A 15,276-nucleotide genomic window follows, 5' to 3' on the forward strand; every position below is an offset into this window, starting at 1 on the left:
CAAATTTCCTCTGTATAAATGATCTGTAGTTTCTTGTATATTTGCATTATAATCTGTAAAAATCCTACAAGTCAATTCCACATGTTTGCAGACACAAAACTCTGTTTTGGAGAAGACGTTTTGAAATGCCTGGTTATCATAAAGCCCATTCCATTAGAAAATCCTAATTTAATTTTCATAATTTTCAATGCGTCCCAATGAAGTCTGTCAAGATAAAAATCTGTTTTTCTGTATAAAGCACCATCGGTTTTCTCTAACAGCAATGAGTCAGTTGGCACACACAGCTCAGCGGTTTTATTTTTAAAGAGCAGTGGAAAACCAACAGCATTACACTGAAGAAAGAGGAGTCAAGGAGGCAAAAGGGATACAGTTACCATGATCCTGACATTTGCAAAGCTTTTTAATTTGCAGCCCGAATGCAATGTCCTGACACATACGAAAAAAGTCATACCAAAAAACAAAAAAAACAAAAAAAGTAGCATACAGCAGAATTTTCAATTGTATTGTAGCTCAAACTGAACTCTTAACGTCTGTTTTCCCCTTAGGGCAAAACAAAGCAAAAAAAAAAAAGGAAATATATATAGGGGAAAACATAGGAAATAGGATAAATAAATACAAAATAATTCACATAATAATTTACAGCTCTCAGCTTAGATTTGCCTCATTTGTCTCAAAGTTATTTGTTCAAAATGAACTGCAATGAAAAATATTCTTTTGAAATAAACTCTGGTTTAAGAAGATATGAAATTTAGCAGCAAAACATGTAAAAGCATTGGCATGAGAAGTAGCTGAATCATAGCAATGGCAGATATGGCAAACCAGCCACATTTATCAAGCACATACATATATAGTTGAAATGGTGCCAGTGGAATCAGGGGAGGAATGTGAACTCACACACCATCACGTATGCAAAGAAACCTCCACACAACAGCATTCGCACACCCTCTCACACACAGCATACATTTCCAAACATACACAGCAGTCAGACACAACGCATACCTATTCATAATATTTGCTCTGCACACACACACACACACACACACAGACACACACACACACACACACACATGGGGATCATTAGCAAAAAAGACAATGACCAAAGAAATATAAAGCATCACTGCTATCAGCCCTTAGTCCCAAAGTATCACCCTGCTGAATGTTCAGACATTTAGGGTGCAGTAGATCAGTGTACACCAACAAATAATCATTTGTTCTTTTATACAAAGAAAAGTGCTGAACCAAGTCAGAAAGAGCACCTCCAGTGAAATCAGGAGGTTTGTGTCATCTGACACAGTCACTGAAGTCCAAAGTATTTTTTTTTATTTTTTTTTTGATGACGCAAAGAGTCTTATCATATTAGAAAAAGACCATTTGTCCTAATACATATCAAAAGTTCCTGTAATAAACATTTTGCTATCTTAAAGCCTATTGGCAACCAGTCCAAGATGGGAAAATTGAGAGCTTTCCCACATCCATGACAGGTGTTCTGTATTCACAGAGCTTTTCTGTATCAAAGCATAGCTGGAAATCTCCCCAATGGCCCTGCACTGGGGGGATCTGTGGAACTAGAAGCCGTAATGTTCAATCAGAGAAACTTGCGTCAGCTCATTTCATACACATTGCCCCTGGCAAGGATTTCCACAAGAGTATTTTGTGTCTTTCAGCTTTGTTCTGCAGAAGTATAGCTGTGTAGGCATCAGGTAGACCAATCAGGATGGAAAAGCTGTACGTAAAGATTATGAATGGTGCACCTTTGAAATCCTTAGAGAAATCCGCGTTTGCAGTACCCCCAAGGCCATATGTTCTTAGAAAGGAAAGATAACGGGGAGAGAATGCAATAACCTTCGTATTGAACACCATGTGCTGTGGCCTATCCTCGCAGGTGTTTGATGGTCTACATAAATTCTTTTGTTTTAAGCCTTGATTTGTCAATGTCTGTGAATATTTTTGGATTAGCCTCATTTATAGCACGAATCCAGGAATTCAAAGCCTGGGGCGGTCACCTGGACAAAATAGAGTCATTTGAGTCGCATGGTGTCCCGTGCAGCACAAAAAGCCCTTCGTTTACATCGCAACAGCACCGTTATTGTGCTTCTTTTAGTCCATGTTCTGAATAGCTGGATATTTGTTGTCTGAGGAGGCAATCCACCTCAGGAGCTTCAGAAGAATGTGCCTTTGGTGTTCTTGCAGAGAATCTTTTTGAAGGCTCTGCGGAAATCTTTGTTGAAGATGGTGTAGATGACCGGGTTGAGGCAGCTGTTGCAGTAGCCGATCCAGAAGAAGAATTTAAAGAGTGGGTCTGGCAGGGCACATGTCTCTGGGCACACGGCCTGTAGGCTGTACGAGAAGAAGAAGGGGAACCAGCAGATGACAAAGACGCCAATGACCACCGCCAACACAAAGGTGAAGCGTTTCTCTCGGTTCACCATTGCTTTGCGCCGTGCTGAGCTGGGCGTTCCTTCCTGCTTTGTCTTCCGGGTCACCAGCTTGGCGCCTTTGGCGGTGGCGATCATGTCTCTGTATTTCTGGATAGTGGCGGGGGAATGGATGCCACTAGGCGTCACGCTCGGAGTGCAAGGGACCTCTAACCCCCTCCCACCTTGCTCTGTGTCCGAGTCAGAGCTCATGCTCTCTACGTTATTGTTGTCAGGCGGTTTCTTGGTCTTCTTCGCTTTTTTCCCCTGTTTAGGTTTCTTAGGAGCCATTTCAGATGAATTTGAAGGAGACGGGGAGGGACACGGTGTGGTTGGCGTCAGGGCTGTCGAAGGGGCTTTCAAAAGGTTGTTGGCAATCGGGGTGCTCGCCGCCTGCTGGACGGACTCCACTTGGGACACAGCCAGAGTTGGAGGCCTAGGGTTTTTATGCAGGGTAGCAGGCGTTTCATCTCCTCTTCCGTTTTGCAGACCCTCCTTGTGCTGAGACGTTGCGGCATTGGCTGGGACCTCTTTGCGGGGCTCCCCTGGTGGACACCGCGTGCGCTGCTTGGCAATCTGGTAGATCCTTATGTAGACTAAGATCATAATCAGACAAGGAGCAAAGAAGGAACCGATAGTAGAGTACAGGATGTACCAACGCTCATCATTGAGCTGACACTGTGGCAGCCCATCTGAATCAGCACCTCCTTTATTCTTGTTCATGGAGAGTAACGGTGGAAAGGAGATGACTGCTGATATCAGCCACACCACCAAAATTGCACATTTGATGCGTTTGTGCGTCCGCTTTGCGCCGTACGTGACGGCGCGTGAGATAGACAAGTAGCGGTCTAGACTGATGGCGCACAGGTGTACTATAGAGGAAGTGCAGAACAACACATCCAACGCCAGGTAAATCTCACACCATACGGTACGGAAATACCAGTATCCCATCAGTTCATTGGCCAGCGAAAATGGGATGATGAGGGTGGCTACCAAGATGTCTGCAGCCGCAAGTGAGACCAAGAAGAGATTCTGGGGTCCTCTAAGTGAGCGGCTGGTTAAAACAGCGATGATGACAAAAATATTGCCCACAATTGTAAAAAGAATCATCAATGTGATGGCTGTTGCAAAGATTGCTGTGGCTTCTGGAGAGTATGGGGCAAGCTTTATCATACTCTGGTTACAAGTGGGTGAAGACGTGCCTCCGGTGATGTTGATGTTGTGGCCAGGCAGACCTGTGCCTGCAAAGCACGCGCTCTCCATGACTGCCAATGCCCTGCCACTAGATGTGTATGTGGACTAATGTTCTCTCTCTAATCCAAATGTAGGTAGAATAATTTGAAAAATTTCGTTCAGCTGTTTTTTTTTTTTAAGAACTTAGTGAAAGATATTTTGTTAAATATTAAATTAAATAAACTCTTAACGTATAAACCCCCTTACGTATAAACGAATGAATACATCTCTAACTGCAGTAAATATATGGCAGCCATTGTTATGTCACATCTCATCGAGTGTTGGTATTTTATTATTTAGCGTCACATTAAAAAATGGAATAAACGTCTTCTGAGTTTTGGAACAGTTATGGAAACATGCGAATTGATTTAAAGGATAACCATCAAATAAATAAAATGTCAGATTAAATCTAATGAGTTATAATTTGCGGTTGTAATTAACTATAATTTACAAAGGAAATGTGAGGGGAAAAAACTAAATAAAACCCGCCTGGAACCAATGCAAAAATACGAGTGGCACAAGACAGATTAATTGGCAATGTAAAAAAAGATGCGCAATATTGTGCTCCTGTAAATTATTTGGAAAAACAGTAATTAAACACAAATATTCAAGTTAAGAATTTTAAAAAATGGTATAAATTCATAAGTTCTTACAAAACAAATATATTGGAATGCTTAAATGTAGGTTACCCAGATGCACAACCCTCCACGGAGCGCGAGGCTTTAAATATAAATCTCCAGAGAGCGAGCAGCAGCGCGCGGCGATGTGCCAGTTTCCCCTCACAGTTTTCACAAGTTTGCAAAAAGAATGTAAGCGCAACAACTACCATGATAAATTATGGAGTCTGATGTAGTTGTGTCGTTGTTACATTCCTGAGTGTAGAAAGTCGGCATAGGCTTATAAAGAATCGGAGGCACGCCAAAATGTGTCGGGTATGTCCAAAGCACTAAAAAGAAGTATGCCTGAAAACAGCTTGTCGTCCGTCTCCCTCCGTGTTTCTCCCGTTTTAGTCACAGTATCTCATTCAGCAAGTTAAATGCCTCCTACGTGCCTCGCGCATTACCTCAGTGACAGTTTTAAGTATCGCGCGAGCCGCACTGGCTTCATATCTACGCAGCGGTTCTCCTCAGGACCCCAGTATAAGTGATGTCAGGACGGGCGTCATGAGGCAACTCTTCCCTCCCACATAAAAGCCTGACCTATCATAAAACTCTATTGTAGAGCATAAAACAAATACAGCCGTGTAGTGGGTGCAATTAAAATAATACATTTTGGAGAGGTCAACAATCCAAACAGCTTGTATTAGGCTATACAAAATGGATAAAGGTAATGATTTTGATTAATGATATTTACATAATGAAGAGTATACAGGATTAATGTTGCTATATATTCATTTGAGAAGTTAACACTAACTCGACCACCGCAAACAGGCTATAGATCATGTAGGTTGTTTTGCAGTTGCGTAAACTGTAGAAACACATCATGTTGTTGACTACATCCAACAAAAAAAGCAACAAATTAAAAAGTAAGTTGACTGTAAAAGCGACAGAGACTTGTCTGAAACGTTTAAAACTTTAATCACAGACTGCGCTCTCGTGCGTAAAAGGACTCGTGACAATCGAGCGCTTCCTCCGCACCGTATTCGCGCTTCATTTCATAAAGATCAAGTGGTTTAATGCTCTCTTCAGATGATAAAGTGCAACATATATACCCAATCGCAATTTAGAAGCCCTTCGAGCGTAGGATCCATTAGGATCGGTGATTTTTTTTTTCTTTTTTTTTTTTCTTTTTTTTTCTGAATCGCCTGTATTACCGTCGTGATTTTTAGCAAAGAACACAGGACGTTGTGTCATAAGGGTCGAATGAGTTGCTGTATTTCCAGCATGCAAAACAATATATTAAATAAATATTTGCACGAAGCAGCATTTCGCACAGAGAGTTCTTCAGTAGAGAACTATGTTTTAGAGATTAATATAGTCTGTTTTGATAGATGACAGACATATAGATAGATAGATAGATAGATAGATAGATAGATAGATAGATAGATAGATAGATAGATAGATAGATAGATAGATAGATAGATAGATAGATAGATAGATACTTTGTTCATTAACAAACCTGTGGTAAGCGCTGCCCCCTTATGGACAACAAAATACAAACAGGCATTTCTTCAGAAGAATATTTCAACATCATTTTGCAGGTGTCTGATTATTTAATAAGTAATTATTTCTTCATTGATCCAGCAAAAAAAATGTATTTTGATCGATATTTTATTCATACAAAAGTCCTTGAAGTTATTTCAATGTTGTTACAGGATGAAGTTCTTCTAAAGCCTGTTCTTATGGACTAAATTGCTTGGCTATCTAAATCTTAACCGGTGTTAAAATTTCCACTGCATGTCAGGTTATTTTTCCATTAATGTCTGCAGGCCATCTAAAACCTTGACACTCCTGAAGATGAAGTTCTCTTTGGAAGCTGCATTTCATTTACTGTAATTTATTTTTCCCCAATAGCTTTCAAGAAGTTCAGGATGTTCCTTCTGGGGAGAAGTCATTTTCTTCTTGATAGACTGATATATCAGAGAGGCCGTTTAATTTGACCCTTGTGGAAAAAAAGTGCGCTTAATTGTAATGAACGTGCACTTGTAGTATATACTTCAAAAAAAAAAAAAAAAAAAAAAAAAAAACTGTACTTGACAATATAATATTTTGATGAAATAAAATGCCACTTAAGTGTAGCCTACTTAGTGGTACACTTTTAAAACATTAAAAGTTGTACCTTAAATTACATTTTGAATCATAATGTTTTAACAATCTTTTGTCATGCTTAAAAGAAGTACACTTATTTTGATGCGAATGTGATGACTACTAAAACACATGCAAAGTACTTGATTTTAATCTGTAGTTTTATTCATTATTAAATTTACAGTAAAGATATTTTTGAAATGTACTAAATAGCAACTTCATCATTACAAATGTGTAATTACAAATATATTTAAATACATGACACAAGTTTCAATAGAAATTACATTAAATTTGAGTTCACCCATATTGTCACATTCGACAATACATGGGCTATTTCAATTATACAATTATGAAATTACATATAAAGATGTACTTAAGTCCTACCACTGTAATAAAAAATAAAAAAATTGCTGCCTTAAATTTTTAAGTACAATCAACTTGAATGTTAAAGTCATTTCAACTTAAATTGCATTAAACTGACTTTAAAAAAATAAGTTGAATCTTGTATAACTTATTTTGGTTTGTTAAAGCAATGTAAAAAATATATATATATGGTTTTGACCAAAACATGGTTTGAAGCAACCCAGCATTTTTTAGTATATTTTAAGTATATTATTTCTGTAATAAGTACTCTTTTTATAGTTTTTGGCTATTTTGAGATTATCCTCATCCGCCGATAACCATGTCTGCTTGGCTGATCCTCTTGTATCAATTCAAACCCTACAGACAGCCTTGTAATGGACATTTTAATTTGAGTATAACTAAATAATGTACAAAAAAGTATTTTAATAAGATCCTTTTTATTTATTAGCCAATGACTTAAATGTATATTACAGACCATTTTATGTCAGACATGTTTTGGAAGTTCGTTTATGAGAGAGAAAGAGGGAGGTTATGAATGTCACGCTTCTACTGTTAATTCTGCAGTTTCTGATGGCAATGAAAACAGTATATCATGCAGAGCAACATTAGTTAGGCTGTTTGAAACAACCTCGATTCCCAACAACAAAAGCAAACTGACTTTATATCATGTTCCTGCTGTTATGAGCAAGCTGATGGGTTGCGCGTTCACAAAAAGAATTAACCCCGGACAACATGCAGATTTTCCAATTCACTTAGCTGACAAAGCGCATTGGAGCTGGCAAGACTGCCAATATCCCCATAGCCTGTGGTAAGCACTATTTAAATTATTTGTTTAGATGCTGCTGTCAGGTCAAATGAAAAGTGAGAATATGATTTCAGTCGCTGTGTAATGGCTCTAACAGCCTAAATATTTACTGGGTAATATGTGATTCAGAAATATGAGCCCCTCAATGGCACTGGATCAAAGTTTAACAGTTAAGGCTGGATCCAATTAAAATTTCGATTTAAAACTGCAAAGTAAGCAAATAAGTTTGGCGTCTCTTGCCAGGCAAAGGGGAAAACCGTCCAGCCTTGATAACACTGTCCTCACCTTGCTCTTCCTCCTCTTTCACATACTCTTCCTCCTCTCCTTCTCAGATTGTTTTCATCTATTGTTCGTATCAACATGCACTGCACCTGTGCCACCTGTGCACTCTGAGCTGGCTTATTTTGTCTTGGTTTGATCACATCATTGGAAATAAGAGTCTTTGTGTGTAACGTTGACAGCTGTGTTTTAGTTGTGCGACACAAGTGCATCACAGTGCGAAATGTGTTTAGTGAATGAGAATGTTTTGCAGAAAGAATGCATAAGATTTGCAAATGGTGTCTAACTGCCTGAACTTGTTTAAAGTTTTACAGAAAGAGTGATTTATTCGACAAATTGTTTTAGGATATTGAGAATTTGGTTCAGAGAATGGGGTTTAGTGTTTTAGCTATTCAGAAAATTGACTTCGAATAACCAGCAGATGGCGCTGTGGTAAAAGATTTCCACTGCTTGTATCCTGTTGCAACAATCCAAAAAGTGGTATTTTCCCATATTAATACTTTTATAAGATTACCACAGCAGTGAGAAAGGACGGATCTTGAATGTATGCCAATGAGTAGTGTGCGACCATGTAAAATAAAATATAAAATATGCAATGTTATCAAACATTTGGGGCCAGGAAGATTTGTTTCTAAGAAACTGAAACTTGTTTTAGAAAGGAGACATTAAAACTGATAAAAAATAGAAGATTTATATTTCAAATAACTGCTGTTCTTTTGAACTTTCTATTAATCAAAGAATCCTTAAAAAATATTATTACGGTGTCTACAAAAATATTAAGCAATGGTTTCAAAATGTATAAAAATAAGGGTAACACTTTACAATAAGGTTCATTAGTTCACATTAGTTAATGTATTAACCAACATGAACTAACAATGAGCAATACATTTGTTACAGTATTTATTAATCTTTGTAAATATTAGTTAATAAAAATCCAGCTGTTCATTGTTTGTTCATGTTAGTTCAACAGAGCATTAACTAATGTTAACAAATACAACCTTTGATTTTAATAATGTATTAGTAAATGTTGAAATTAATATTAACAAAGATTAATAAATGCTGTAGAGGTATTGTTCATTCTTAGTTAATGTTAACTAAGGTTGTAATGAACCTTATTGTAAAGTGTTACCAAACTTTCTATTCATCAAAGGATCCTATAAAATGTATTATGGTTTCTACAAAAATATTAAGTAACTGGATTAAAAATGTATTAAAAAGAATAATAAATGTTTCTTGAGCAGCAAATCAGAATGATTTCTGAAGGATCGTGTGACACTGAAGACTAGAGTGATGATGCTGAAAATTCAGCTTTGCTATCAGAGGAATAAATTACATTTAAAAATATATTAAAATAGAACATTTTTCAAATGTATTCTGGTTATTTGGGCATAAGGAGGATGGCTTCAAAAGAAGTTTGAGAATCTGTCAGTGTGTAAGAATTCAAAAAATATATATGATTGATTTGATTAAAAAGAAAACTACATTCAGTACTGCATTAAACAAATGAATCCATCATTTTATTTACATATTGAAATAAGTAAACCACATAGCTTACAAAAGATCTTATCAAAACAAATCTAATTTAAAGTGCATCGCGTGAATGAAAATAGATAAATAAATATTCACAAAAACGAAGGAAATAACACTTTATAAAAAAATAAAACACATTAGCAAAATGGCTTTAGTGCCTTTATCTATCGCAACACAATCTTAACTTAATTTTAAAATGACCTAGGATCACAGTTTGTCAGGTCTTTGCCCTTTAAAACTTGTTTTGAGACTGTCAATTAGACTAACTTCATGGAAAAACTTGACATTTACCACACAGAAGACTAACCACAAGTCGCAGCCATATATGGTCACAGCATCACTCAATGGAACATTGACTGATGCAACATCAATGATGATCTGCAGACATACATCCTGAACATATACTATTGTTGAAGGCTAAATGAAAACGCTTTAGGAGATAATCTTAGACGTTTGGCAGGACAGAAGTTATTTGTCTGTTTCATCAATATCTCAAATACAAGTTGATGTTATAAGATCACAGTAGTAGTCGAGTACACAATGTCACAATGACATGTGACTATGACATTTTCCATGAGGGCTATTGAGTGTAGCGGTCGTTCGGAAACGACAACTAGGCCTATTTATAGTTTGTATTGCCATAAACAATCAAGAACAGGTAGTCAGTTGATGCCGTCTACAACAAGTTGAGTTATGCCATGGTGTTAGTTTTAAAGGGTGAGATGCCACAATTGGTCCCACGTGTCAGTTTGTACACCCATAGCATCAAGCAAAAACTTCCTTTAAGCACCTTTGTAGATTCGTCACAGTCTTTGAGGTCAAAGCTGCGACTAGTAGATCTGAAAGTTAGTGGGGCCAGTTCAAGATTTCTTGACTGATACTAAAACGTGCCACTGTTTTCTCTGTCTAGTACAGAATAAGGGCACAAAACGTCCGTCTCGAACTGCAGAAGTTGTCCCATGAAAGCTAGATTGGGTGAGATGACTTGTCTGCGGCGTTTTACAAAGTCAAAGGCCTCGTCCAGACGGACACGTCGAGCGTGGATGAGGTACGCCAGGCAGATGGTGGCCGACCGGGAGATTCCTGCGTGACAGTGGACCAGCACTCGCCCGCCACTCTCTTTTATCGAATCTGCAGATGCAATGAAGGTGAGCGTTAGTTTTTAGCTCGTTGTTATTTTTCTGAAGGATTCTGAAAACTGTTTTTACCGTTAGGACTTACCAATAAAGTGGATGGCCTCTGGAAAGAGCACGCGTATGTCTGCGGCCAGACTGTCCTCCACCTTCAGAGTTTTGTACTGAAGTTCCTCCTCAAACAGGTTCGGACAGGAAGAGGATACGTTGAGCACAGCCGTGATCCCACAGCGTTCCAGAGTCTCCCGTCTGGACGAGTGATGCGCACTGCCCAGAAAGAGGAAGGGGAGGATTTCAACTGGACCACCCTGGTAATCCAAAAGGATAAAAATCAATGAGTATATTCAAAAGATATCGTGTGATATTAACAAGTCATTGTATAATTTATTATGATTTTGAGATTTCTAATCACCAACCTGATCATAGAGAGGAGTCTTTCTTCCGGACACGATGGACTCTGGTTCACTGAGAGCAGGATTGTTTGAGAACATCACAGGAGTGTTAAAGCAGAGCTCTGGATAAAGTGCAGAGAACCCGTCAAATCCACCTAGAAATGGTCGGAGAAAACATTTTGTTAATTTTCATTTTCTGGGTTTGGCAAAATACACTGTAAAAAAAAGTTGCTGACTTCAATTTTTAAGTACAGTCAACTTGGATGTTTAAGTCATTTCAACTGAAATTACATTAAACTGATTGAAAAAAAAAAGTTTGCTTAACTTATTTTTTGATGAGTTAAAGCAATGTAAAAATAAAGTGCAATCATAACTTATTGATCATATCATTTTTTACATTGTAGAGCAAGCAAACATCTCCACAATTATTTATTGGCTTCCAAATTTCAGCAAAAAATACATAAATTCCATTTTGGATTAGAAATAACCTTTGATTAAACTGTGAAACACTTTAAAATAAGGTAAATTTCTATATTTTAATATTATTATTATTATTATTTTTACTTGAATAAAACTGTTCATTCAGATGTTATTCATTTTTATATTCCTGACAAAACATTTTCGTTTCCAAATATATATTTACAAGAGCTATTTATGTTTATTAAATATAATTACTTTCATTGATACAACTTAATATCAGGCTGAGTTATATTAAATCATATTATTCCAGTTAATTCAAACGTTACCATATTTGAACTTTTTAGGTCACCATCCAAACAATGTAAATTTATTTACAATTTAAATAAATATAGGCCTATAGAAATATAAAACATAGCAACTTAGAACTAAATTAAAATATTCCTAAAAAGAATGACATGTAGTCATGATGAATCATTAAATCTTTATTCCAAGTTTTTAGTGTAGGCTATAAAAGAAATAACACGTATAGCAATTTAACTGAATTTAAGTTCTATCCCTCAAAAACAATGACAACATTTCTAGTTTTGAGAACTCTACCTTGTAAGAAGCATATGTGCGTCGAGGCAGACTGGACCTCTAACTGAAGGGCACTGAGGAGGAGACTGGCCAAACTCTCGCTCTTCAAATCCCTGACCGACCGACTGTTTTCATCCAGGACCACCACCGGAGAGAAGTCCCCGTTCCGCAGCTGGGCCAGGAGAGACTTATCGGCCACCAGCCATTCCAGAGACACCACGGAGCTCTTGGACCTCCGTCTCAGCATGGAATTCCAGTTGACGTTGCGGGACTCGATGATGTGCGCTCGGGAGAAGCCGAGGAAAGGCCGACAGTCCAACACGATGCATCCCCCAGACGCGAAGAGCTCAGAGGGAGTCCGCAAAATATGAACTAACTCACTACCTGAGATCTCGAGAGGGTCGCCGATACCCATGACCTCTCCAGACAAACAAACAGCCGTGAGTGGAAAACGGATATTCTTCACAGCATCAAGCGCGTTCAATATATGGGAACGTATTTTGTCCACTGGAAATGAAGTGCTATAAACAATAACAAAAAATAAGATGACACAAAACAATAATGTCCGTGGAGGCCTGGTGTGTTTTCACAGTATTAGCCTATTACTTTGTCTTTAACTCTAAATTTCATATAATCTTCGTCTGAATTTCGTCAAAGCTTAGTTTTAAAGACCTTTATTTGTCAGCAGATGTGCTTCTACAGAACAGGAGGGGTTGGAAACAGTATTTGTATCGCGTCTCCTCCGCCACAGCCACGCCTTCGTTTTCCACATAAGGAACAGACGTCACGTACGGAAACACCATATATGGCCCGTTTACTTAGACCGACATTCCAAATATGGGTGTTCACGCGCTCTCTTCTTTTCCCACCGGCACGTGGTCGTTGGGGTTACCCGTGTTTTTTATTTCGTGAGGCTACCATAGAGCCGTACAACACAGCGGCAACACACACACACACACACTGGCACACAGCCTATTATTAGTTATGACACCTGTGCGGTTGGCTTGAGGGCTTTGGGCAAGGTCACAAGAGTTAGGTCGTTAAATCAGGAAGTAACATCAAACCACGCTGAAGGCGATGATGTTATTTTTCATGGTTGACCGTACCGCGTAATTTTGTGTGGGTAAAATACACTGCGCTACAACTTTCCACACAGGTGTACAGTTTAAGTGGGTGATGCAAGCTGTCAGGAGAGAAGAACAGACACAAAAGATGCCAAGAACACACACACACTTTACACACAAAGTGCTTTACATAAGTAGAATAAAGAAACATTGAAATAAAAAAATAAAAAAAATAAGAATGTTTAAGAATGTATTTAAGAATGTAATGTATAAACAATATAAAAAGAAAATTAGGCCAATAAATAAAAGGTCATATTAACATAATATATAATTATTTTATTGTTTTATTTGAAATAACATAATGCATTCCAAAGTACATTGCAGTAAAGTTTAGTCAGAGGTAAACAGGTATCAGATATATTTTCATTATGTATGACAAAGAAATTAAAATAAACAGGAGTGTATCTCTACAGTTTGTACATTAGTCAGATAATTTTATCATAATTTTAGCAATTTTATTTAGTTATGTGTATCTACAGTGTCTCTTAGACTCCAAACAAGTAATGTGATATTTAAAACAGGTTATCAAATAGAATTGTTGATTTTAATCAAATTTCATAGCATTAGAAAATGTATCACAGCAACATATGAATTATATCAAGTATAATTTTTTGAGCTATGAAAATGACTGAAACTCCAAACAGAACATGAGGGTTAAAAGCATAAAAAATAGTTTGACGTTTCATTAGCAAGTATCATTGTATTGACTGCATTTTTTAAAAAGTTTTTAAATTGATTGAATGTTTTGCCTCACAAAATATACAGTATTTCACAACATTGTAATAATTTTCTCCGCATTTAACTCAACCTAAAATCACAAAGCAAAACTAAAACCAGAGGTTTATTAGGATTGTATTCAGTAAGCATATAGCGGCAATGTATTTAGGTCCTTTGTAAAAAATAGCCACCCTAAAATCAATTATGTGACTGGACAAACACAGAGATAAACAGATCAATTCCAAATGTACGACTCTTTTATTACCCCTAAGAACAAACAACACCGTGGCAGACATTAAGGAGCAGGGTGTTCTCTTGATGCTTGAATGACTCTTAACAGCACGGCCTCCCACGCATCCTATACTTATTGTGGTTGTCCAGGACTCAGTGTCTACCAGCACGTTCTCAATGCACGTCCACACAAAAGCGGCTTGTACTTGTGAATGAAATGATGTGCAGTGGAGAAATAGGCCATGTGGTACAAAGTGGAAAAACAACAAGAACTCTGAATGCAGGATTAAGTTTGGAATTAAACAGACCAAGGGTCTGGATAATCTTTAACAGCAATCTGTAATCTGAGGTCACATTCACAAACACTGCATTCAGAGTTTCTCTATCCCTATATCACATGTTATTTGTCTTTCTCAGCACTTTTTATTTAATTTTATTTATTTATTGGCTCTGCACCCGCTCGTTCTCTGCAGCTTTAAAGACTCAAATCATTATTTTTTAATGCAATGTATTTGGAGCAGTTGTTCTAAACCTCCCCACACTCTTTAGGATTTAGCAGTGATTTCACATTGTAAAATGTTTTTTACAGTGAAATGACTTCAGACTATGTAATTTTATGCCATTACACAAGAAACTGCTGCACATAAAACAAATAATAGTCATATTGTGCTGCATTGTGGAATAATAGTGAAGTAATGCTGATTAGTTATTGACTAAGACTGATCATAACTTGAAATCTACACTATGTGGCAATATTGAACGCTATACAGTACAGATAGTGTTAAAGGGTTAGTTCACCCAAAAATGAAAATTCTGTCAGTAATTACTCACCCTCATGTTGTTCCAACCGCGTAAGACCTTCGTTCATCTTCGGAACATAAATGAAGATATTTTTGATGAAATCTGAGTGCTGGATCACTTCTCCATAGGCTGCTAGGTGACCGAAACTTGCTGGCCCAGAAAAGTTATTAAAGAGATCGTTAATATAGTCCAAGTGACTACAATGGCTTAATCTTAAGTAGGCTATATCAAGCGACGAGAATACTTTTTGTGCGCAAAAACAAACAAAAATAACGACTTTATTATTCATTTCCTTCTCTCTGGGCCTCGTAGTGTTTTTGCGCTGCGCGTCTGTGTTGCACGTCAACACGCATCACACACATGACCAGCGTCGGCCAATAGTGAGCCTACGTGGTGACGTGCAACACAGACGCGCTGCGCAAAAACACTATGTGAACCAACTAGAGGCCCAGAGAGAAGGAAATGAATAGTGGAATAAAGTCGTTATTTTTGTTTGTTTTTGCGCACAAAAAGT

The 15,276-nt window shown here is 37.5% G+C and overlaps 2 protein-coding genes across 2 annotated transcripts; both read right to left on the reverse strand.

Annotated features, from left to right (window-relative positions):
* Positions 1-279: 279 nt before the first annotated feature.
* adra2b (adrenoceptor alpha 2B) lies at positions 280-4,760 on the reverse strand. The gene has a single exon (XM_084087278.1). It carries the CDS (start codon positions 3,675-3,677, stop codon positions 2,160-2,162), a length of 1,518 nt encoding a protein of 505 aa, XP_083943404.1. The 5' UTR covers positions 3,678-4,760; the 3' UTR covers positions 280-2,159.
* Positions 4,761-9,333: 4,573 nt separating this feature from the next.
* dusp2 (dual specificity phosphatase 2) lies at positions 9,334-12,589 on the reverse strand. The gene is made up of 4 exons (XM_084138353.1): positions 11,911-12,589; positions 10,918-11,048; positions 10,590-10,809; positions 9,334-10,499 (listed from the first exon to the last, which is right to left on the reverse strand). The coding sequence occupies exons 1-4, from the start codon at positions 12,302-12,304 to the stop codon at positions 10,249-10,251; spliced, it is 996 nt and encodes a 331-aa protein (XP_083994479.1). The 5' UTR covers positions 12,305-12,589; the 3' UTR covers positions 9,334-10,248.
* Positions 12,590-15,276: the final 2,687 nt, after the last annotated feature.

The sequence above is a fragment of the Abramis brama genome (assembly GCF_963993115.1).
Source record: "Abramis brama genome assembly, chromosome: 16".
Taxonomy (NCBI): Eukaryota; Metazoa; Chordata; class Actinopteri; order Cypriniformes; family Leuciscidae; genus Abramis; species Abramis brama.

Excerpts from the sequence above, each read along its gene's own strand:
- dusp2 (XM_084138353.1), bottom strand. The coding sequence starts at position 12,304 with ATGGGTATCGGCGACCCTCTCGAGATCTCAGGTAGTGAGTTAGTTCAT. Across the intron at positions 11,049-11,910 it reads GCACATATGCTTCTTACAAG|GTGGATTTGACGGGTTCTCT; the intron begins GTAGAGTTCTCA and ends GACCATTTCTAG. Across the intron at positions 10,810-10,917 it reads AGACTCCTCTCTATGATCAG|GGTGGTCCAGTTGAAATCCT; the intron begins GTTGGTGATTAG and ends TTGGATTACCAG.
- adra2b (XM_084087278.1), bottom strand. The coding sequence starts at position 3,677 with ATGGAGAGCGCGTGCTTTGCAGGCACAGGTCTGCCTGGCCACAACATC.